Source organism: Bombus pyrosoma, linkage group LG2 (genome assembly GCF_014825855.1).
Source record: "Bombus pyrosoma isolate SC7728 linkage group LG2, ASM1482585v1, whole genome shotgun sequence".
NCBI classification, from domain to species: domain Eukaryota; kingdom Metazoa; phylum Arthropoda; class Insecta; order Hymenoptera; family Apidae; genus Bombus; species Bombus pyrosoma.
In genome coordinates this window covers 13,169,186-13,192,158 of record NC_057771.1, presented here as the reverse complement: position 1 = coordinate 13,192,158, position 22,973 = coordinate 13,169,186, and the positions used below count along the sequence as shown (strand labels likewise).

General features: G+C 39.8%; 1 protein-coding gene across 6 annotated transcripts in view; it reads right to left on the bottom strand.

Moving 5' to 3' along the window:
• LOC122575485 overlaps positions 1-22,973 on the bottom strand; it is a 195,951-nt gene that overhangs the window by 140,327 nt on the left and 32,651 nt on the right. For 3 of the 6 annotated variants that reach the window (XM_043744506.1, XM_043744515.1, XM_043744497.1), the window contains exon 4: positions 11,776-22,467. The exons of the other annotated variants lie outside the window; for them this stretch is intronic. In XM_043744506.1, coding sequence (XP_043600441.1) covers positions 22,288-22,467 — 180 coding nt within the window. In that variant the 3' untranslated portion in view covers positions 11,776-22,287. Of the gene's footprint in view, positions 1-11,775; positions 22,468-22,973 lie in introns of those variants that run through there. 6 annotated transcript variants of the gene reach the window in all.

Genomic DNA, 22,973 nt, shown 5'->3' with positions numbered 1-22,973 from the left:
AATTAACCAACTATACGAATAAAAAAGCAGAGCTGTTACAAACATAATTTTTACAGACAGATGTCACACATCATAGAATTTCGAGCGTACACGGTCGTCGAAATCGCGCAACGATTATCCGGAACATTGCCCATGCACTTGAACCAACCCCATCCCCTTCCAAGACGTCAAACTTCCTGTCGACACGAACGTCCATCGCCAATGACATCCTGAAAACCTATAATTAACAAATTTACGGATGCGCTGGTCGATGGAATACCGCGATGTTTGCCCCGGTTTCCCAGTATTTGATACCCGTAACGCGTATGAATCATGGCCAGAAGGTGTGACGGGATGTGATTATACGGTGTCAGTGGCGTGTACGCGCAAGGAGTCCCGCACTTTGCGCGTTTGCCGTATTATTAAGCCGACAATACGACCGGTTGGGGTGGTTCTGCGGCTTTGCCCGTCGGGGGTCGAAATTCAGCTCCCGTGCATCGTAATAAAGAGACGCGCGTGCGGGCCCGGGAGCTTTTAAAAAGTGCCATAATTACACGGTCAGCGCCACCGCTGTCAATGGTCACAACGACGAACATCAGCCTCCTCATTTGCCTTTCGTGCATCGACCATCGTGTTTTGCTCGTTTATTTTTTCTTTTTCCCTTGCTGTCTCATTCTACCGGTAGATGTAATTGCAACGTTCGAACAGTGACACCTGGGTCTGCGACCAGGCTATTGACTTTACGAGCCAGGACGTTTGAACGCTCGTTTCCGCGGCTCAAAGGAGGAAGTGGCGTGTCTCTGTGATATTACACCGCTGCTGGTGGTTCCAGGTGAACAAAGTGTGAAGTAGGTTGGAATTGCGGTGGACGAATTGGGAAACTTTGATGGAAATGTCACGGTTTGATTTGTATATAATATTGTTCATATATAATATTTAATTTATATATATATATATATATATGTAATATGTATAACAATATAAAATAATAAAATGGGAAAATGTTTATATAAATAGCGGATATTAGACAATTTAGATAGTTTTGTAATCTTCGATTATTGTTACTGCTTTGTTATCTGCTATTAATCAGAGCTCAAAGTTCTAACACTGTTGTCATAACTTGGGCAATTTTCCGTACTTTCATCAATTGGAATTCACAATTTCTTGGCCTTGGAATTTATAGTAATATTACCTAGTAATAATCGGTAACTGCTGTTTGTAAAAGTTTCGAACTCTCACCCGTACATTTTCAACTATATTAATAATCTCCAATTTATGAAAATCGCTTAACCATTGATCTGAATGCTTTAATATTTTCAAAACATTTTTAAGTAATCGTTGAAATATTCCAACAGGCGTATTCACGTTTATATCTTAAACATTATAAAACAAGAAGCAAGAAGAAACGCATCGTTGGTATCCCTCTAAAAATCACAATATTACGATCGCTCATGGAGAAGCACGATTACTCGCGTGTCACTCAGCGGCAGTTCATAGCGGTTACTAATTAAGCGTCTCTATCATCGAATAATGCATATAACACAAAGTGAAAAGGGACGAAGAAAGTTGAAAGACGGCTGCAACGAGCGCAACGAGCCACGAAGGATAATCGGCTTATTTGCTCGAGTCGAACGCGACTCGCGCGTTTGTCATTCGTGCCACGTGCTGTCGTGCTTTTAGAATCGTGCTTTTATTTGGCGAGCGCGATTAAGCGGTCTGTGCTTGATTCGATCTTGATCCTTCGTCTCGAGATCATGGCCTCCATCGACGTTCTCGTGATTAGCGAATGATGAGAATCACGAAACTATGAATAAACCTATATCAAATCTTCTTTTAAATTTCAATCGTCTCCTATGAGAACATTAAAAAAGAAGAAACGTGTAATTAATAGACTGCAGGTCTTGGTGCAAATTTATATTTTTATGAAGCTAACTAAAATGAGATCTACGCAGCCATTCGTTTCACCTACCAAACATCATAATGAGTAGCACATTTTCAATGTTTTATATATTTTTGCGTATCATGTGCGTTTAGGAATAAGAAAGTTACTATTCTTAGGTTGATCCATACGAAACGTTCTTCTTTGGAATTTCAAATTGACAAACTAAACTTGAGAAACGCTTAAAGACGAATAAATCGTGGTAAAAATTGAGAAAAAAGCAAGGTTATATACTAAGTCGCAGCGAAGCGACTCATCTCGTCGACGTGAGTTATGGCCGAAAGGGTTGAATTATGTACGAAATTATTCGAGCGTCGAATTTATGTGCCGTGGCCGCGACTTGGTCGGGATATCAAGTGATATTAATTGCCGTGATAAAAAGCGAAGCCGGTCGAGGGGCTCGCTAGCTATAGTTGGTCCCGTTGCCTCGAGCAATTATGCGTGACGCTCGTGTGCATTAGACGCTTCACGAATTTTGTTTCGAATGGAATTGTCAGGAGCATAGTCCGTTCTTAACGTCAGAGGGTGAATCGAATATCAACCCTTTATGGCTTGATACATCAAGGAATCTGTAACTAAACCAGGCTTTAACCTTAATACTCTGTAACTTCTCTTCCGTGCAAGCGAACTAAATATCGAAATACCTAAATTCGATTAGCTAAATTATGTTTTCTATAATTGAAGAGATCGAAACATTTAATTCCAAACGAAACATCTTTCTCTGAATTTCTGTGTCTTTATAATAATTCTGTGAATCTACTATGTAAACGAAGTGGAAATTAAAATACGACTTAAATTACAATCAAACAGCAGTATCATTTATTACGGGACATATTAATTAATTTAATTTATTTATACGTTCTCTGTGTCTAATTTAATATATCCGATAATTTTAAGTAAACAAGTAAAAGCAACATATGAGACATCCAACTTTCCTAATTTTTATCATCAGATCTTATCGTCGTTGTTTGATAATGAATATCCCAGATCGGAAGATTCATAAAATTTTTTATGACACATTTCCTTTTAATCTTTGTGAATCTTTATCTTCACTAACGAACAACCGACATCGGAATATCTATAAAACGAATTGCAAACGATCAACGATTTTTCTACCCGCCACGCAGCGCCGGAAGATCGCTCGGCAGCCTTGACCAACGATGAGCAAACAGAGTGCAGCGGGTTATTCATGCCTGCCGGTCTTTCGCAGCTGTGCCAATGTTCGTTGATAGACCGTGAAGAGTTACATTACTGTGTTATGCAACGATCATTGCGTGACACGATTATCATACCTCGTTCCTTTTTCTCCTTTTTTCTCGTTTCTCGATCGAACGCATCCAACAACAATTTTTTACTTCCAACGTTTCCATTTTCATCTACCAACTGCGTTAGGTCAGAGCTCTTCAGGCGAAATAACAATCGGACGCGTTCACGCGAAAGTATGCTGTCAACGATTTATGGAGTGTTGTGGCAATAATGAAAACAACTGTAAAGCTGTTTTTGCCAGGGAAACACGCTCCAAGCGATCTGATCTTTTATTTATTCGCAAGGTAATGCGTTTGAATGACGCAACGAACGGAGAAAATGGTTTTGTCGCTAATGGTGACATGTACATACTTAAGACGCAACGAAATGCCACTTCTTTGAAATACGTCGACGTTTAATACGAATGTTAATAATAGTAGTATCCAAGAAATGGCTAAGATTGATGGTAAACGGTGGGTAATGTCTGGCTAGTAGCGAGATAAACCAAGAGCGTGGATGCTCGATATCTCACGTACTTATGGCCATCGTTTCATAACGCTCTATGAATCACTACAGATTGACGGTCGGCTTTTGATAAGAGCGCGCCGTATCGCGACTCTTTATTACACTTTTTCCTTTCTTTCACCTGAAAGAGATACGTTATAAAATCTCATATAAACCATCAAAGCTTTAAAAGCTTTTAACTTCAAAATATAATTTACAATATAGGTATAAAATCTCTCTGGAATATAATCGATCAAACTATGTACCAACTCTGTATACGATTCTTTGAAACAACAATTTTTTCCTACGCTCCTATTACTTCCCTTATTTACACAAAAAGAAACCCTCCGTGCCAACCTTCCTTTCACATTACCAATACATCTGGTTGATTGTTTCCAATCGATTGAAATTTCTTTTTCTTCAAAAAGCAAGAAAAGTCCTTTACCATTTTCGCATCATCTCCCCTATTTGCACAAAATGAATGGAATCCCCATTAGAACTTTCTTCTTGATAAATCAATATATTAAATGAATTATTTTTAACTGTACATAATTCACAAAAAACAAACATCGTTTACTACCCTCTCGTCATTTCCCTCCAAATAACCAAATACTGTATTAACGTTTCCTTCTAAAATTCAATACATTAAATCGATTAAAATTGTTTTCCCTCTAAAAAGTATACAATTCTGTATACAATTTCTTAATAGAAAAATAACTACCCCTGCATTATCGCCCCTATGTGCCCTCAAAATATTCAATCGTCAATTCAAACCATCTTTTCAATGACTAATACATTAGATCGATTAGAAACAATCGAAAACCAAAGAAACAGCACTTTAGAGAAGCAAATTCTACCCCATGAATCAACACCACCCACATGTTTCTCGACAGCCCTCTCGGTTCGCTCCAGGCATTATAAATCATCCCCCGGTGCTGTGGTCGGTCTCGTGACGCGATATTCGGGCCATTTGGTCGTCGATCGACGGGGAAACGGCCTCGAGAGAAGTCAAGACTCCGATACGCGTTTCGAGAGCACCGGCGCGGCGCGGCGCGGTGCACAGGTGTGACTCGCGCTGGCACGCGCGTGTCTCTCTGTTTACGCTCGCTCCGTATCGCGCTAGACTGCCTGTCGCCACGGCTTTATCGCCTTTTTCTCCGGCCCCTGCTGCCTCGCGACGACTATCGTCGCGGCACTCGCCCGATAATGTGATTCATTCCGATTTGCTCGCTGTAAATCAACTAGTTACGTCGTCGCGAAAAAGTTCAGCGACCAGAGTTTCGATGCGGAACCACTACTTATTTCGTGATGGCGATTCGTGAATTTTTTATTAGCGTAGCTGGATTTTCTGGGTTTCTCGAGGGGTTGTTTTTGTAGAAAGGCAAGCAGAAAGTTTTGAACAAGTTTTTGGCAATGGCGCGAAGTAGATAGGAAATTGATCAGAGCGATGGATTGGTTTGAAATAGCGCGAAATACAACGATGATTCGATGGATGGATCGGAAAGGGAAAAATAGTTATTTCTTTAGATCTGTATTCAAGATTATGTGATTTTCATACTTTTTGGTTTGGGAAGCATTCTTCGTTTATCAATTGTGAAGACACAATGCACTGAAAGTAGAGACATCGTTACAAAGGACAAATATATTTATCATTTAATTGATCATTGACTCGTTAGGAATTGGAAATATGAAAGCGTTGAGAGCAAATTGTAATCTATTCTTATTTTTCTTATTGCAAAATCGACCAAGTGATACATATATTATGACTCTACATAATTTTCCCCTCGAACATAAAAATATCTTATCTGGAGAGATTGAATTACCATCGAGATGTTCAAATTTGCTAATTGATGGGATTATTCGACGATTCTCTGAAATTTGTTAACGTGCAAAGTGAATCAGAAATAGCCTTCGCGGAAATTTGTCTGAGAACCTTCTGCGACGAGAGAAAATCGATATTTTATCAAAAGCTCGATAACTCTATCCACCACGTACATATTTTCTACTCTATTTACCATACTCAAAGATACGTAGATACTTGCGCGCTCCTAAAATTCATATGACTCACGAAACCATGTTATCTTGTTACGTATTTGATACATTCTTTTCCCATGATTCGATTATTTTTATCGATCCATTTTTAATAAACGTATCTATAGGGAACTTGATTTTTCTAGAGTTTATTAAATTTCGTCACCGTACGCGAATGTTTCTGGGAATTGTAGTGGGTTATGAGTAATGAGCACTATAGTAGCAAATAAACGCGCAATTGAGTAAAGATCAAAGTTGATCCCACGATCCCGAGGTGTCTTTATCGACCGACTTACTCACGCCGTTATATTTTAACGTTACGGCACGTTCACCACCTTGAATCACTGCTCGTGCGTGACCGAGTTTTCTGCTCCGTGATTGAAACCGTCTCCACCTGACGTCTGCACAAACCAGACAATGAGACGCGCTTTATGTAAACAGTTTAGATAAAACGTGACTTTATTGTTTGCTCGAAGAAGCGTACAACGTTTATCCGGGATAAGAAATGGTAAAAGTGAACAAGACGTCACGTTTATTTACGCGTCACAGCGTGTATCTTATTTGTTCGAAATAAATATAAAATAAGCATAATATTTGAGACGAGGAAGCTACAGATAAATATAAGCTCTAATAGAAAAATCTGCTTGCTTGCAAACATTAAAACGCATTATTATACGCGTCTATAGAAGCGTGTAAATTTATATATCAAAATCTTTCTCATATTCTCCGTAATTGTTGTAATTAATTACTTTTGAAAAAAAATCACTTGATTTTATTGTTAACGCAGAAACGTCTGAAATCTCTAATGATTTATACGATAAGATAATAATATTCTCTAACATGATCTTCATAATGAATCTTTTATTTTATTTCTCAATTTTATGTCCCAAGTCTATTGCAAAGGAAGTTGTTGAAATGTTTCCGGAGAACATGCTAGCACTAATTATCTGGAATACGAGAAATCGAGGATGAACACGTTCCTTCAGCTCGTTAGCTCGGAAAACTCTAGTCACGAGAGAAAAAAAACAGAAAAGTAATGTTTTAACATACGCGAACTTCTCTCGCAACTTTGCAAACAGTGTCCTACCACGTCGGAGAAATAGAGCCACGTACGGGAAAGCGCTAAACTTTAATAATTATCGCTCGACTAATTACTCCTTTAAACAGTACACAACCGAACAGTACGATATCGCACCTTAATTCACGCAGAGTTTAAGGCCGTTTCAACCCTCCAGTACCAGTCGTAGTCCCGTTCATCACTTTCTTTAACGTTCTCACGAACAATGAACAAGAACGAAACAGAACAACGTATTTTTACTTCACGGTTGATACCTGAATTTACCTTTCATCTGGTCATATTTAGCAGCGGAAATTATTTTACGATTTCAAAACGAAAACACATCGATCAGTCCGTCTCTTTCTGTGCATACGATGATAAAAGATAGGGTACGGATTTTAATCAATTTTTGGTTACTCAGGGTAGAACGTTGAAAAAATCAAATATTGGGACGGCAACTAAGTGATTGCGGATTTTGCCATTATCACCTAATGACAAAAGCCGCAATCACTTAGTTGCCAATCCAATAGGACATATAGTAAGAGAGTGATATTTGAATCAACTGAACTCTGACATCTAAGCATTTTTGACCTTGACTCGATGTGACTCAAATAAATCTACCATAGAGGAGAATACCAATGAATATACAGATCGAAAAAGAGTATTGTAGTATTAAGAAAAAACCTTGGAGAAAATCTCCATGTACTATAGGTAAGAAACAACAAAAGTGATGACAGGTCAGGGAAAGATGGAAAATCCCGATGGGTCTATGTCCGTGGCCCTCTATGACACGGGGTAATTAAACAAGAAGTACTTAACCATGTGTCATCCACATCTGTGTGCGTGCTAGGAATATCAATACTGCGGTACAAAAGGTAGCTATAAGTCAGTTGCGAGTAGAGTTGTGAGAGTTGTTAGAGAGTTGCGAGGAAGCAAAATTACGGAATTTGCGTCACGTTAAATAACCATAGTTTCCTGTTTATATCATTAATAAATAACTCTGTAGAGATCATTAACCAGAGAGTGAAATTTCTACGATATTACCAAGTGATCAAGACTATACCCTCGGCAGTCGCGTATGAATTCTGACCACCTGAATTTCCTTCAACATTGTTGAAATGGGTTTCACTTCAAGGAAAACTCCACATCTTCTCTAATGTTTAGTTTTCTTAGTCCTCGAAGCCACTGAGTATTGTTTAGCACTAAATCAATTTGAAGAGCCTCTCAGCTTCATAGCCTTTTCTAGGAACATGCCTTGCGCAGATGGTGCAGCGGGGTACAGACAGGCCAGTTTTTCGTAATTATATAAATACCCATAGGCCCATGGCTTCGGAGCTCTTTCGTAAAGTAACGTTACCAGCGTACGGATCTGGTCTAGCATACACATTGTACTTATACTTAAACTTATTTAAATATTATATATTTCTATTATACATTCATCCACGCATTTCCTCTCTCTATTCCGAGATAAAACCTAAACAAACATTTCCACCAAAGAGAATACAGAGAGAATACAAAGAGAATACAAAGAAGATACAAAAAATGAAAGAGAAATAAATGGAATCTCGACTATATCCATCAATCCCATTCATCATTCTCCTTGACATTTCCAGAGAAGAGAAAAGACTAAAAGAAAAAGAAAATGTAAAAGAGATAGAGAAACTTAATGATATCACAAAGGCAGGCCAATAGAACACAGGTGTAAAAAAGGGAAGGTTCTCCCACGCGAGTCAACGAGGCGGGCGACGTTCAGGTTGCGCGAGGAGCGGAACAATTAACGCGACGCGAGTCCCATTCTTAAATTCCAAGCCGTCGAACCGAGCAGGCCTCATTTTCCACTTGGATCGCCACCGCAATTCGCGACCAGTCCGCTTAATATCCGCGACGTGCTCGTCTACGGACAATACCATGCATGTACCATTGCGCGCGTCCATAATTCACGGGCCAGAGGGTCGCCGATAAAGGGCTAACCGAGGCCGCTAACGCCTGACACGCGTCCCCTTTTGTACGTTGTACGACCATTGTTTCTTCTGTGTGCCCGTGGCGGGCAAAGAAACCGCGAACAGACCGGATCCGCTTCATTTCGCCCGCGAATTTCCGCGACGCGAACGAGGGTTAAAGAGAGGGTGAGAACTGTAGCGATAGACACGGCCGCGTGCGCTCAATGGGCCCTCGATTTAATTTCTGCCCGCCGATGATTATTCTGTGGACGGATTACGCGTTATTGCGTGTTCCATTTACACCGGCTATTATATCATCGGTTTTAAAATACCGTGGTCCACGTTGTTGTTAATAACGATCATCGGTGATCATCGAGACACTTGGGGTTGGTAGTTGAGCGATACTAATCTAAGTTGCGCTCGTAATGTCGAGTCTGTGTAACGTGCTTCTTTTTCGGGGTGACTTAAATGTGCAACAGTGGAGAAAGGTGCTGATGGATTGGGAAGATTCTTAGAGGAAATTTAATGAGCTTCTTTTATGCGAGTAATATTATAGAAGAGGATAGTCCAGACAATAGTAGAAACAATGAAAGAAAGACATGTTTTAGTTTAAAAAGAATTGCGTATATATAGTAACTATATATATATAAATGAGTTGTTATATTTGTAAGAAATATATAACTTTCGAAAGAATATAATCCTTGAAAGATACCCTGCTTTGAGCCCCGTCATCCTGTTCTACAATCTTTTTTTAAATTATAAGCAGAAAACTTTGGCTATCGTCAGCGTTGCATAATTTATCCTGTGTACAGTTAAACTTTTTACAGAAAAGAAGATCGTTGCTGTAATCCACGCATCCTCGTTTTTACTCGTATCTTTCGCAAAAGTACAAAAATGTCGATCACTTGAATAGCATAATTCTGACCATATCGAAATCATAGCTTCGATACCCTTTCATCTCTCTGTGCACGAATCGTTATCCAGCAATTAGAAACCACTTTGTCTCCCCTATATTTCGAGACAATCCTGGTTTTTACACGATGCAGGACAAGGCAATCGCGATGCTGTCATCCGACGATCGTGTTCGTTCCTCACGGCGGAAACACCAAGCGGAAATCGTCGCCCCCGCGATATGGGAGGTGGTGGACGGCAAAAAAAAAAACACACACACACAGGTCCATGGGATAAATATGAAGGGAGATTCGCGCGGGATCAAACTGGTCCGCGAATGTATGCAAATAGAAATGTAATCTGGTGTCAGCGGCGCGACCAATAATGTCAATCAAACGCACTGGTGGCCGAAAGCCAACAATGGGGAATTGGCGAGCGAGTATATGGCCCAGAGCGAATATGCAGTATGTAAATGTTGTCATATCAATGGGGATCTGCATATGGATGCATGCCAGATATACCGTGGCTAGCCGGTGACACGCGCGCTTTGGCGACATGTGCACTTGGTTTAACCCGTCCTCGGACCCTTCTCATTTCTGCTCGTCATCCTTCGCGTCCTCCTACTGCCACCCACTCCGTCACCCTCCGTATCTACCATCCCACTTTTACTTTTCATGCGAATTATGCTCGCTAACACCGGTTATCCCGCAATTTTGACGATCGAAGGGTTTGTTTTATTAAGAAAATGCCCATTTGCCAATAATGCAAACCAATAAAAATCAATTGAAAATCAAATCGCTCTTTCGTGTTTAAATAAATTCATAGTTCCAACTAATTTCCATCTCGAATTACCGTATTATTAAATAAATAGGGGAATAAGAGAAGAGTCAGAGGATTTCACGAAGATAGGGGAAAAGCAAAGAAAAGGAAAAGAATAAGAAAGACGGGTAGAATGAACGATAACGCACAGTTTTAGTCGATTAATCCGAAAGTGACAGTTATATTATTATTTTCCGCTGTCCATCATTCGTCAGCCGCACAGTCGACCATCGCAAATCTTCGAATAGAAGTATTAACCTCCTTACCTGTTCCCATCAGTTCTGATCTACGTCGACGGTTTGATAGGATCAATTTGTTCTTATTAACGCGACTCGATGCATTATACGTAGCTCTCACTGGCAGCTTCTAATCTACGAGCACGCGACAACGTCTTACGACCACCACGAGACCCAGACAGAACGTCGGGGGTTGATTGGTTTGCGGTCACATCCGTTAGTAATGAGGTTCGCAGATGGCACGTCTCAGGAAACCCATTAGGCCGATTCTAAACACCGGAACTGGTTGCCATGCTGATCGATACAGATTAAACGGACTGGCTACCCTCTGGAGGCGGTCAAAGATTATCGAAATAAATTATTGATGGGCCGCCGATCTTCGTAATCGAATGTCACGGCGATCTTAGTCGATCTTAGAACGATTAATATTGTTCTTCGTGTCGTTGCCCGTTTCTGGTTCGTCCTTAGAGAATGCCATTCACGCGAACGATAACCGATCGATCTATGAGTAACGTTCATTAATCGAACAGGCGTAAATTTTTATTAGAAACAGAAGTTTCGATGCCAATGTTTGCTTTGAGAATTATCGAGTGATTCATTTGATCGAAGCTTGGCAGTTTTTCGAGATTTTTAGATTGTCGGAGCAAAGTACACGATAACGATCCTCTTAGCGATAGAACTACTATATTCGATTACGGGTTACGATTGATTACGATTCGATTGGAATTAGATTAAAGATAATTGCACAAGCTTTCTTACTGTTAAGTAATTACGTGTAATAGGTAGGTTTATAGATTTTCATCTATATTGGATATAATGTCTGATAATTTCTAACTAGAGAATTCCATGTTAAGATATAAATATAAGATAAAAATATAAGATGTAAGATATATAAGATAAAAATATGGTTTGAACTTCGCATAGATCGATACGTTATCTGTCGTAATCCTTTTTGAAGATCTCTGCATAGTATTTCGTGAAATTTACGCTTAACCTGATGCTTTTCTTTTATGTCTTACGATTTACTTATCTTCTACGTAATATGCTGAAAGAAGGATGAAAAGAAGGGAACGGTGTGGGAAGGGAAAAAGAGAAATCGAACTGCGCTCGAAGAATCAACCGAACGTCTCCATATACATTCGGTGTTCACATTTATTCAATAAAATAAAAAAAATATCAAGTACAGTAATAGTACGGCGACACATAATGACACCGCCGCAATCAACACTTTATAACGTTACGATATATCGATAGCTATAAAAGTGAAAAAATCTGTACAATGAAAGACACGCGGGTAGCGAAGAGATGCCCCCGTCCCTTTGCGAACTCCCAATGGTCGACGCTACACCACACGAAGAGCGTCAATCTGTGTGCGTGCGTGCGTGTTCTTGTGTGTATCCACGTACGCATATCTTGCAATACCGGAGAAAAAAAACGAAGAGAAGACAAAATAAAAAAGAAAGAAAGGACGAAAGAGGAGCAAACGCGAGAGAAAGAAGGGAGCGAGAAGCGTCGCGACGTCTTCGGGGCGATGCGTCGACCGGCGATCGGGCAGCGGACGCGAGAACAATCAATGAAGTAACCATGGGGAGTGAATAATTACACAATGTTAAGATTATAGAATAATAATAATAATAATAATAATATTAATAATATTAATAATAATAATCCAATAATAATTCAATCATATATAATAGGTAATAATAATTTCTTGTAGTACTTAAAATCATACTCAAATAAAATTAATAACATAAAAAAATTGTCATAAACTAAAATCAAAAGTAATCAATAACGTAGTTATGTAGTGACTTAAATAACACAGCATCGTATGATCGGGCTTTGGTTTGCTTATTCCTCGTTGATTTCTTGATATTGATGCTCGGTTTGAATTTTTCTCAATAAAAAGCGATATAGAAGATATCGTTTCTCTGTTTTAGTCGAGGAAAAGATCCAAGTGGTCAACGATGAATGAGCAAACTGGTGGCCCTACTTTCGTATAAAAGAAGTAAAGAATCTCGACGGAAACGAAGGAAGGAAAGTGAAGAGCGAGAGAAGCGCGACAAAAAGAAGAAACAGAGATCGAGAACGCAAGAATAGAGAAGTGAAATGTCGCGGCGTTTACGCGCCCTTCAAAGGGATGCGTAAGATACGTAGAATACGGCGCATTCCTTTTCTTTTTCTTTCTTGTTCTCTTTTCTTACCGAGAAATCGATGAAACGATCGGACCGTATAATCTTTCGATTTCTCGTTTCGCTCGAATAATCATTTAAGAGAAGACCAAAGAAGAAACAAGTTAAAAAAAAAAAATATGAGCAAGAAGAGAGTATGGAAACGAAAATAGGATGAAAGAAACGTAAAGAGAGGCAGGAGTGACGTAGAAAAGTAAAAAGAACGGAGAGAAAAGGAAAAAAGGAATTGGAAGAAAACAAAAAATAAATTAACGGTAGGTACCGCACTTTTCTCACTTACACGTGATATAAGGGGGGTCTGTTACATAATACGATATTTTACGCTTGTAAATAACATATCACGTTGACCGCCGTACATCTTCCGTCCAATCACTCGCATCGGGACAGTCGTTAAGCGAAAACGCAAAAACTCCTAAAAAGGAAAGAGAGAAAGAAGTTCTCCTCTTACACACACGTTTATGGAGTTACAAGTTATACAGAGTACAGAGTAGAAAAATTTGTGTTTGTTTCATATTCTTTTGTCTCTCTTCTTTTCCTGCCTTTCGTTATCTTTATTCTCATTTTTTATTCGTTTTTTTTTCTTTTGTTTGTTTTGTTCTAAGCACCTCAAGCGTTATGCAACGGCTCGCATCGTTATCCCTCTCCTTCATTTATTTGGTCGCTTCTTTGGATTGGTCAGCTGGACGAAATTTCGTTTCAAAATATATATATATATATTTCTTTCCCGCGTTTCGCAATAAAACGTTTCCGCGCGCAAAACACTTCTACTATACGCATCTAAGCATATACAATATATATATTATATATATTATATATATATATTTCTCTCTGTTGTCTTTCGTTCACTGTTTCGCTGCTTTCGTTTCTTTCTCCCCACGTTCCCTTTCTCATTCTTTCTCTGGCGCGTACACGCGAAAGAAAATCGTCTTCGTTCGTCCGAGCCAAGCGAGAGAACCCAGAAACGATCGAGGAACGACCGTTTTTCCTCTTCACGTTTCTCGCTTCTTCGTTTCTCTCGAGCAAGGGGGAAAAAGAAGGAAAGTAGCAAAGGTGAACACGTTTTCTCTAAGTCCAGACTCTATCACAAGGTTGCTGCGAGCTTTACAAACGGCTTGAGAGTCGCCACGCCTCTTTTTATTCCTCTCTTCGTCCTCTTTATTCCCGTCTCGTACGTTTTTTTCGGCTCTCGTTTCGTTTCGTTTTCGCGGATTTTTCTCAACGTAGAAAGGCATCGCGAAACAGCTTTGTTTCGCTCGCCTCGTTGTCTCTCTAACTTTCACGCAACTCTCATACGCACTCGCGAACGAGGGACCAAGGGAGAAAGATTGGTCCCTCCGCGTCTCGATCACACGTTTTCTAGCCCTTTCTCTCTCGCATATAGTGTTACGAACAGATCGCGGCGGTCTATATGGTCCACGGGACATTTGGCTACAGGTAACGTTATTACTCTTTTTTTTTTTCGTGATTTTTTTTTACTTTTGTTTGTTTTAGGTTTAATTAGGCGTTTAAGGGGTACGAACAATCATCGTCTTACGTTTAAGTGGGGCACATTCAATTACGATTACACACGGTCAGATATTACAGGCTAAGTATTATTATGTCTCTTAGATGTGACTCCATTGAAATCAAACGTTAGTTTTATAGAATAAAAATGATGTTGGAATTTTTATAATCAGACAAGAAGAACTTTATTTCTTTTTTTTCTCTGTCGTTTATTTCCGTTGCATTTTGTACATAGATATACAGAATAAATAGAAACTGATTTCTTGGCGGTATGAATAAAATGAAAATAACTGACAGACGGTTTTGTGAGTCACTTCTAGAGGGAGAGAGAGAGAGAGAGAGAGAGAGAGAGAGAGAGAGAGAAAGAGAGACAGACAGACAGACAGATAGATACCATCGATGAAGCGGAATCGCGAAATGGGCGAATATCGACACGACAAAATGGCAATGTGCTTCGCTTTTTAGGAGTTACAAAGAAATTCGCGGTGGCTAATTTGCCATGGTTGGCACCTGAAAAATACGCAACACGCATTATAAAAACGTTATTTTACGAGACTCACGAGCTTTCGACCGCAAAAAATCGCCAAGTCTCGCAAAATCTTAAGTTCTCTTTCTTTCTCTTTTTCTTTTTATGGCAAACTTAAGGACAGTCTGAGCAAATGAAACATCTCCAATTCTCTCTTCCTTTCTTTTTTTTTTTTTTCTTCTTTCACTTTCGCTCGATCACACGCGCGATTATGCAACACTTATGTCATAGTCTTTGTATACTCGTGTATGTGTATGTACGTGTATAGCTGTATACGTGTAAGTATCCCCTAATTTCATTCATTATTTGTAATTCTCTCTTTTGTTATTCTCTTCGTTAAATACAGTATGCTTTACGATTTCTCTTCTTTTCTCTTTGCAATTGAATCGGGGCCCGCTCGATGGCGATTCTCGGATTTTAGATAAAAATCGTTGGAAACATCGTAGGACACACGAGCAACTCGAGAAAACCCCGGCTTAAATACTGGCGGGAGATTCAAGTTTTATATATCGTTCATGGTGCGCTACGTCGATAGATAAGAAGAATCGAATGAAATCGAACATTGTCTAGTTCGAGATTGAAGATTCTCGTCAAATAACGATATGTTCGATCTCGATCGACAAACATCGACGAAACTGAAAATTATCCCACGAACGAACGAAACGGAACCGGAATACCTTCGAAGAAAAGAAAAAAACGACAACACACACGCGAGTCAAAGTACAAAAGATACAAATAAACAGCAAATACAGAGGAAGAACAACAGATCTCCGTATCTTAGTTCATTTTGTTAAGAAAAAAAAAAAAAAAAAGAAGGAGAAAAGGACGAAATAAAACAAGAAATAGAAGTATCTCAATGACTGGTCCGATAAAAGACTAGTCTATCACCTATCAAACACCGTGTTGTAACCTCGAAAGCTTACAGTTATCACGATGCGACTGGCGGTGGTTTGATACGCGCGATTAATTAACCATAATGAATGATCGATACAAGGATAAGCTCGCGGGCGTTTAATGGAGCGCGGAACGTACAGCGAAATAATCAATTTCCGTTGTGGTGAACCTAGCTTAGAATCATCGGGCGAGATCATTCACCGATCTACTCCGCAACGTAGACTGTTTTTGGTGATTTTCTACGCTTTCGTTTTTGCCCTCTTCGAGCGTCCCTTTGCTCGCCCGCTTCGTTCGTAGTAAAAAGTTCGGTGGCGCGATCAGAAAAGGGGAAGAGGAAGAAAGGACGAGGTGTCGATATCGTTTGATCCTCGCGACGAAGATAAAAAGTAGAAAGAAGAGAGTCGATAAAGACGATAGAGAATAAAGCGAATAAAATTGCGAAGAAAATTAGAACACGCCGGCCGTTGGCAGACCAGTTTGCTCATCTTCGATCGCGCCACCGGGAGATCATTGGAAAGTTTCGTTTTACAATTAATGATTACGATTACGAGCTAACACGTACAAGAGGGAATTAATCTTACGATTCACCAATTCATTTGGTTGAAACGAATTAAGAAAAGAAAAAGGAAAAAGCAGAGGGTGATAAAGGAGAATAGGATTTAGATGGAAATAGAAAAGAAAGCGAGACGAAAACGAAACGAAACGACGAAAGAAACAAAATACGAGAGGTACAGGATGCTCTCGATCCCGATACGAGAATCGAACACGTTTTCTCCGCCCTTAAACGGGGTCATTCTCTCTCTTACTCCTGCGGAGAGTAGGGGGTTAATTGGGAAGGGGTGAAGGGAACGGGTATATTATAATATTCATACGATTATTTGTTACAATAATCAGATATTTCATTAATAATTACGAGATCACAGTGACGCTTTGACGCGCGGGGATCTCGGATAGGCGGGCTGTTTTTGTTCGACTTTAGCTATTTGGTTGGCCAGTTACTCGTTAGACTAGCCTTTCTTTTTATCTTCGATCTGATTGAGCTGATTGATTTCTCTTTGAACTCTTTGGACTGTTTTTTCCTTTTTTTTTTTTTTGTGATTTTCTTCGATAATCCAAAAAATTGTTGACTCGACTTATGAAGGGTTTATTTCTATGTTTCTTCTGTCGACTAAAACGTGGCTCTCGGCTAGCATCAATCGAAGAAATCGGCCAGTGGTCCTCGAGTAAAATTTGTAACAACGAGGTCGAAAAGGAAGAAATTCGTAGCACAGCCTGCCCCCCACGATCCACTTAGTCACGGATGTAGCTTATATCTCAGACTCGGCTGTCATTTTCCGATTTTCGTCAATCCCAAAGGAAAAATCATCGTCTTCAAACGAGAAACACCTGCATATTTCTTTCTTCTTTCCGATTCTTTTTTTTTTCCCCTCAAAAATCCTTTCTTTTGTTTCTCAATCGTTCATTCTCTCTCCGGGTTCGCATTTTTGAGATACATCACTACCATTATATTTTTTTATACCGCACAATATGCCTCGAAATAGCATTTCGATAATAATATATATATCCAAATATACCATTTAAAATATATATATATATATATATATTTATATATATAAGTGTTTTCCATTATAATATATATACTTTTATTCATGTTTATTTATATAATTAATACGTTCTCAATATGGCTGACTACTACGCTACGTAAAAATGCTTCTATTAAGGGGAGGAGGATTGTTGGCTTTTTTTACCGTTTTTCTAAAGCGTGGTAAAGTTGAAACCAAAACGTGAAAAGGAAAGTAATACGAAATGAACAGACGGCGGGTGGGAAGGATACCGTAAAGGAAACGAAAAAGAAAAAAGAAAAAAAAAAGTAGAGAACTAAAAAAGAAAGTCTCAGGGGACAATAGCAAATCGTAGACAGTTATGGTACTTTACGGCCCCACGAACAAGCGGCTATGTACATGCGTTTTTTTTTCTTATTTCCTGTGGTCGCGTTTAATCTTAATCCCATGTGCTTGATTGGCTTATCGTTTGCTCGACTGGTAGTAATAGCTTCTATTTCGTTTTACTAATCGCGTTTTCCTCGGTTTCTATTTTATCTCTTTAATTGTTCTCTTTTACTCTGACTCTTAAACCTACAACGGGGCTATGTTTTGCACGGGGCAAAAATTTGTTCGTGTTTTTCGGTGCTCTATTTCATTTTTTTCCCCCTTTGCGCGTTACGTTGGCTAACGTACGCGCAAAGAGGATATAGGCAAAAATAAAAAAATGAAAGAACGCAAACGGAAAGAGAGAGATTTCATTAAGTATAGCCGCGGCGGTCTCAAAGGCCATCTCCGGGCGCTGATATCACCGCGATAATGCAGGGAACGAACAGGAAGGGAAAAAAATATCTAATAAAAACGAAAAAATATTTTGTGTTTAACTACGTGCACGCGACGTTCACGTTCAAACTCTACTTCCTTTTCCTTTGGTCGGAATGCTAATATAGAAAGGTTTCGCGAGCGCGATGAGAGCCCTGTTCGCCGGCTCCCTTCTCACGACGCCAATGGCAATATTACTATCTTATTACATCACAATTGTACGACGATCCTGCTCACTCTCGTGTTTACCCCCTCCTCGGGTAAATAGAGAGGAGAGAAGAAAACTCGATCGACAAAGAACTTAAACAGATTCTAGAAAACAAAGTAAACGACGAGAAAACCGGAGACAAGTTTCTGCTGAACCTCTAACAGAGTTTAACTACCATCGAACGAGGAGACGATTCGGGCAACATCGTGAAAAATCACGTCGAACAAAATATCGTTCGAACATCAAGCGATAATTCTTCATCGATCTAACGAAAACGATTAAAGATACGATGCGACTTAACCACCTGTCAAACATACTACCGCCAATTAATTCAACCAAAAGGAAGAACAAAAACGAACACACGTCGGACGAAATCACAGGGTGGAACGAAAGAAATGGTTGGCTCAGCACAGAACTTGTGCTCCCCAGAAACATGTTCGATGATTTCTGGCGATGAGTAGTCAGTGAAAAATACGTTATATTAAATTACTATTTTTACGACGAAAACATCAAGAGACTCTAGGTAATCCGTCCGTCGAACTATTTCAAATTGGCCAGACGATGAACAGCGACGGTTTCCGTGAATACGTACTCGCGTTCACTTGGCTCACCTGTACGTGACCAATCGAAATTCTTCCTCGGAGAATAAATCAAACGATCATTCTTCCTTTCTGCACGCTTTCTTTCTAAAGGGTGTTCCCTCTCTATGCAGTGGCGTGTCTTTACTTTCCTCGTTTAGAGGGAAAAAATATACACGCTAGCTCGAAGAAGCATTCAGGCAGAGCTGACGGCTTCTGTTACATCCCTGTGCACTCGTTCATTCATTCAATAAACGACACACACCTCTCACGTTTCATTATTAGGACGAATGGCAGTATTAATTATCTCGCGAGAACTACGATGAACGCGAATATTCCTACAATTCTATTTAGACTTATATGAATACGCTTTTATCTATAAATAAATACTACTATATTCTCTACACACTGGAATACTTTGACGGAGAACGTCACGAAATCTTATCTGCTATCTAAGGTGGAAGAAAAAATGGGCAAACAAACAATAATAAAAAATAATAATATTAATAATAATAATATAATAATAATAGTAATTGTAATAAAAATATTAATAATTATATGTATACCATACATAATTACATATGTATAATATGTATATAATTAAAAAAATAGATATATAAAAAAGGAGAAGTCTTTACTCGGGAGATAGAGACAGAGAGACAGATAGAACGGTCCACGGGAATACACTATCGTATCGACAGCCTTATGATGATTTTGGTTTCATCCCGTTCGAGACTCTCAGCACGAGGCTCGAAACAGGGATACTCTAACTATTCTTTAATTATAAATTCCACTTTCAGCTTCCTACGAACGTTCGCGCCAATTATGGCAGGACGCGGCATGGAATCGCGAATATACGAAACAACCAAGACCTAAATATATGCTAATTAACGAGATTAAACAAAAAATGGTCGTTCAAAGAACACGCTAATAAACGTGATCAAACAAAAAATGATCGTTCAAAGAACACAGAATCGTGAAAATCGATGAATAACAAGACAGAAGAGGAAAATAAGAGCAGATGCGGAGAAGAAAGGATAAGTGAAAGAGTGCGAAGAGAATGAGCTTGTTTAAAAAAATGGAAATGACGAGACGCGAGCGTCGATCATCAAGAGAAAAGCGTAAACGTTACGGCGAAAGACACTGTGAGCAGAAGAAGAAGAAGAAAAAGGAGAAAAATATGTGAATATGGAATGAAAGATAGTAGAGAAAGATAGAAAAAAATGACACACAGGAGCAAAGGCTGAGAAATCCTTTGTCGCGAGTGTCATGAAGGGCGTCCTTCGTGGAGGAGGGCGCCACTAAGAGCTAAGCTACCGGAGATCATTCGAAAACTGTCCACGGGACACGCAGCTAGCCAATTAAGATGCTGCGATCCTCGATCTATCGATTATCTACTTTAATTATTAAACGTCGACTTATTTACTGAATTTTAATTATTTTAGTTAAATCCTCTATACAATTACAATACGTTGCTCCCCTCTTCACGTTACATGTCCTCGCCCGTTTCCCTACCTGCTTAATCGCGCATCTTATCTTTTCTTCTTCTCTTTATTCTCTTTGAGTTTTCCTTTTCATAGTACCATTTTTTTGTTCTTTTACTTTTGGAATATACTGAGAGAGAGAGTTAGAGAGAAAGAGAGAGAGAAGCTCCCCTTGAAAATCTTTCTATGTACAGATGATTCGACCATCGCCATGAACGTTCAACTTATCGAACTTAATCCACGGTCGTTCTTCTTCAAAAATCATAATTAATCGACCCTTGAATCGATCAATTCCGAATACTTTAAATCGCCTGAATCAAATTGTCGACGAATCTGTCTTGGCAGACTTCTTTATCTTTTTTCCATCTTTTCTTCCACGAGGATCATCGATCGTCCGCGGAACGACATGGCGCGGTATCATAATATCTCAGATAGAGTTCTGCCTTGCCTGTATCGGCTAGGTAACCGCGTTATCTACAAGCCACGTCAAAATAATTCCTACCGACGGGAACGGAACAGAGAGATGTCTTATGAGTAACGACAAATTAAGCAAATGCATAATAAAAAAAAAAGAAAAAAACACAGACGAAGAAGAGCAAAGTAAGATTGTACGGAGAAACGAAAATGTCCATGTCTACTCTGTTGCGTTCCCGTGATCACACTACTTTATTTAATTTTTTTATTTTATATCCGTAATGAGATCATCATTTGATTATTGGGTTAAGTCCTCTTTGGATCTCGTCCTTAGCTCCCCGTCACCCTCACCAAGACCAGTGTCACAAATGCGATCGTCACCTTCGCTATTCGTTCTATTCAAATGTTATCTATAAATTCACTCGCGAGAAATATATATATATATAATAATATATATATAATAATCAATATATATATAATAATATATATAATAATTAATATATATATATATATGTATATATTTATATTACCTTCTTAACTTTCTATCATGCAATATAACCTGAAGGCGAACGATCGGCATGATCGAACGAGCAGTCGGTGTTCGATAATATACGTCGATCGCTGCCGCGGGCGAGAATGCACCTGGGAGTCGATGTTGTATTCCGAGTCCATCGCGCGACGATCACGCGGAAGATGAACTCTCTCGAGCAAGATGATACTAACTATAGCTGTAAGTAATCATGAGCTTGACCGATGTCGATGCGGAACATTAAGAAAGAAAAAAAAGACAAATCAAAAAGAACACAGACTCTGGATGCGAGTCTTTGATCGTCGTCGAGGCAGAGTTACTCGAACGTACGCGACATCGGTCTCCTTTTTACATCGAATCATCGTCAAACAACAAACATCAGAGAAGTATGAAATGGTACTTGGCTTCAGATAACTCTGACTCCTTGACAAGTAACGAGTTGACAAGCTCCACCCTCGTCGTCCTCGTCATCCTCGTCGTCAATACCGCTATCTATACCTCCGTATTCGTCGAATTCTTCGACTTCCTCCTCCTCGTCCTCCTCATCCTCCGAGTATTCATCCTCGCTCGAAACATCACCGTCGACAGGACGAGGGCGATATAGCATTAGTGCATTCTCGACCGCGGAAGGCGATAGACACGCATACATAGAAAATAAATCGTACAAGATATCACGTTGGATATTCCGGTAGGACGTCCAGCGGGAATCGTCCAAGCAGAGCCCTTCCTGATGGCTACCCATCGGTCTTTCGACCTTCGAATAATCGATACCGGATGATGGTATCCGGACGCACGTGGTGCGTGTAACGGGCCAGGAAGGAACAGTTGCTGGTTTACCAAGTAACGACGCGTCGTACTGGTTGTCCCTGATGTGGCTCCAAGCTTGGGTAATCGTTCTTCGAGTTCTCGAAGCATCGTAGTCGTTCGTCGTGACGACAAAACGACAATTCTGTTGCGCCTATCGAAGGCGAGAGACCAACCTCCATCCGAGATACAGGGCCACCGTCGTCCACAAGGTCTCGCGGAGAGGAGCTGGGATAAGCAACGACAGGAAGCTGTCGGTGGATTCGCTCGTGTTGTTCGTGTTTGCGAAGCTTGGGTTCATCGCGCTCAGTCGAGTCTTCTCGATCTCGGCGGCCTGGAACACAGCAGAGAAAGGATCTGAATATTCCATCAGATTTTGCTTTATTGCTGTATAACTTGGTACAAGTACAATATTGGTAGTGCTATATGTAACTTTTCTCTGTAAGATCGTAAAGTTATATGGATACAGTTTCAAAAACTGGTAGAAAAATGGAATTATAGTTAGCAATAAGCGAAAGGAAAAAAGATCGCTGCAATTAAGCCGACACTACTACATAGTAGTAGTACAGATTACAGAATTTGAGGAAGGAAGGAAGTTTAAGAAAGACACAACGTTCTCCGTAGAACCTCGATAAGAGGAACTCGACGAGCTGTCGTGTTTCTGTTGGAGCAAGAATCACAGGGAAATGGGGTGGGCCAAAGAAAGACGGGGTTCAGGCTAAGGCTCCTCTAATTGGGAGTGTCCTAATTGGACGGAATTACCGTCGATTCGACACTCCTTGCGGCTAAGCCTCCGGCGTAGAGAAAGCACCGCGCTCTTTTTATCGAGTTCTCTCTGCC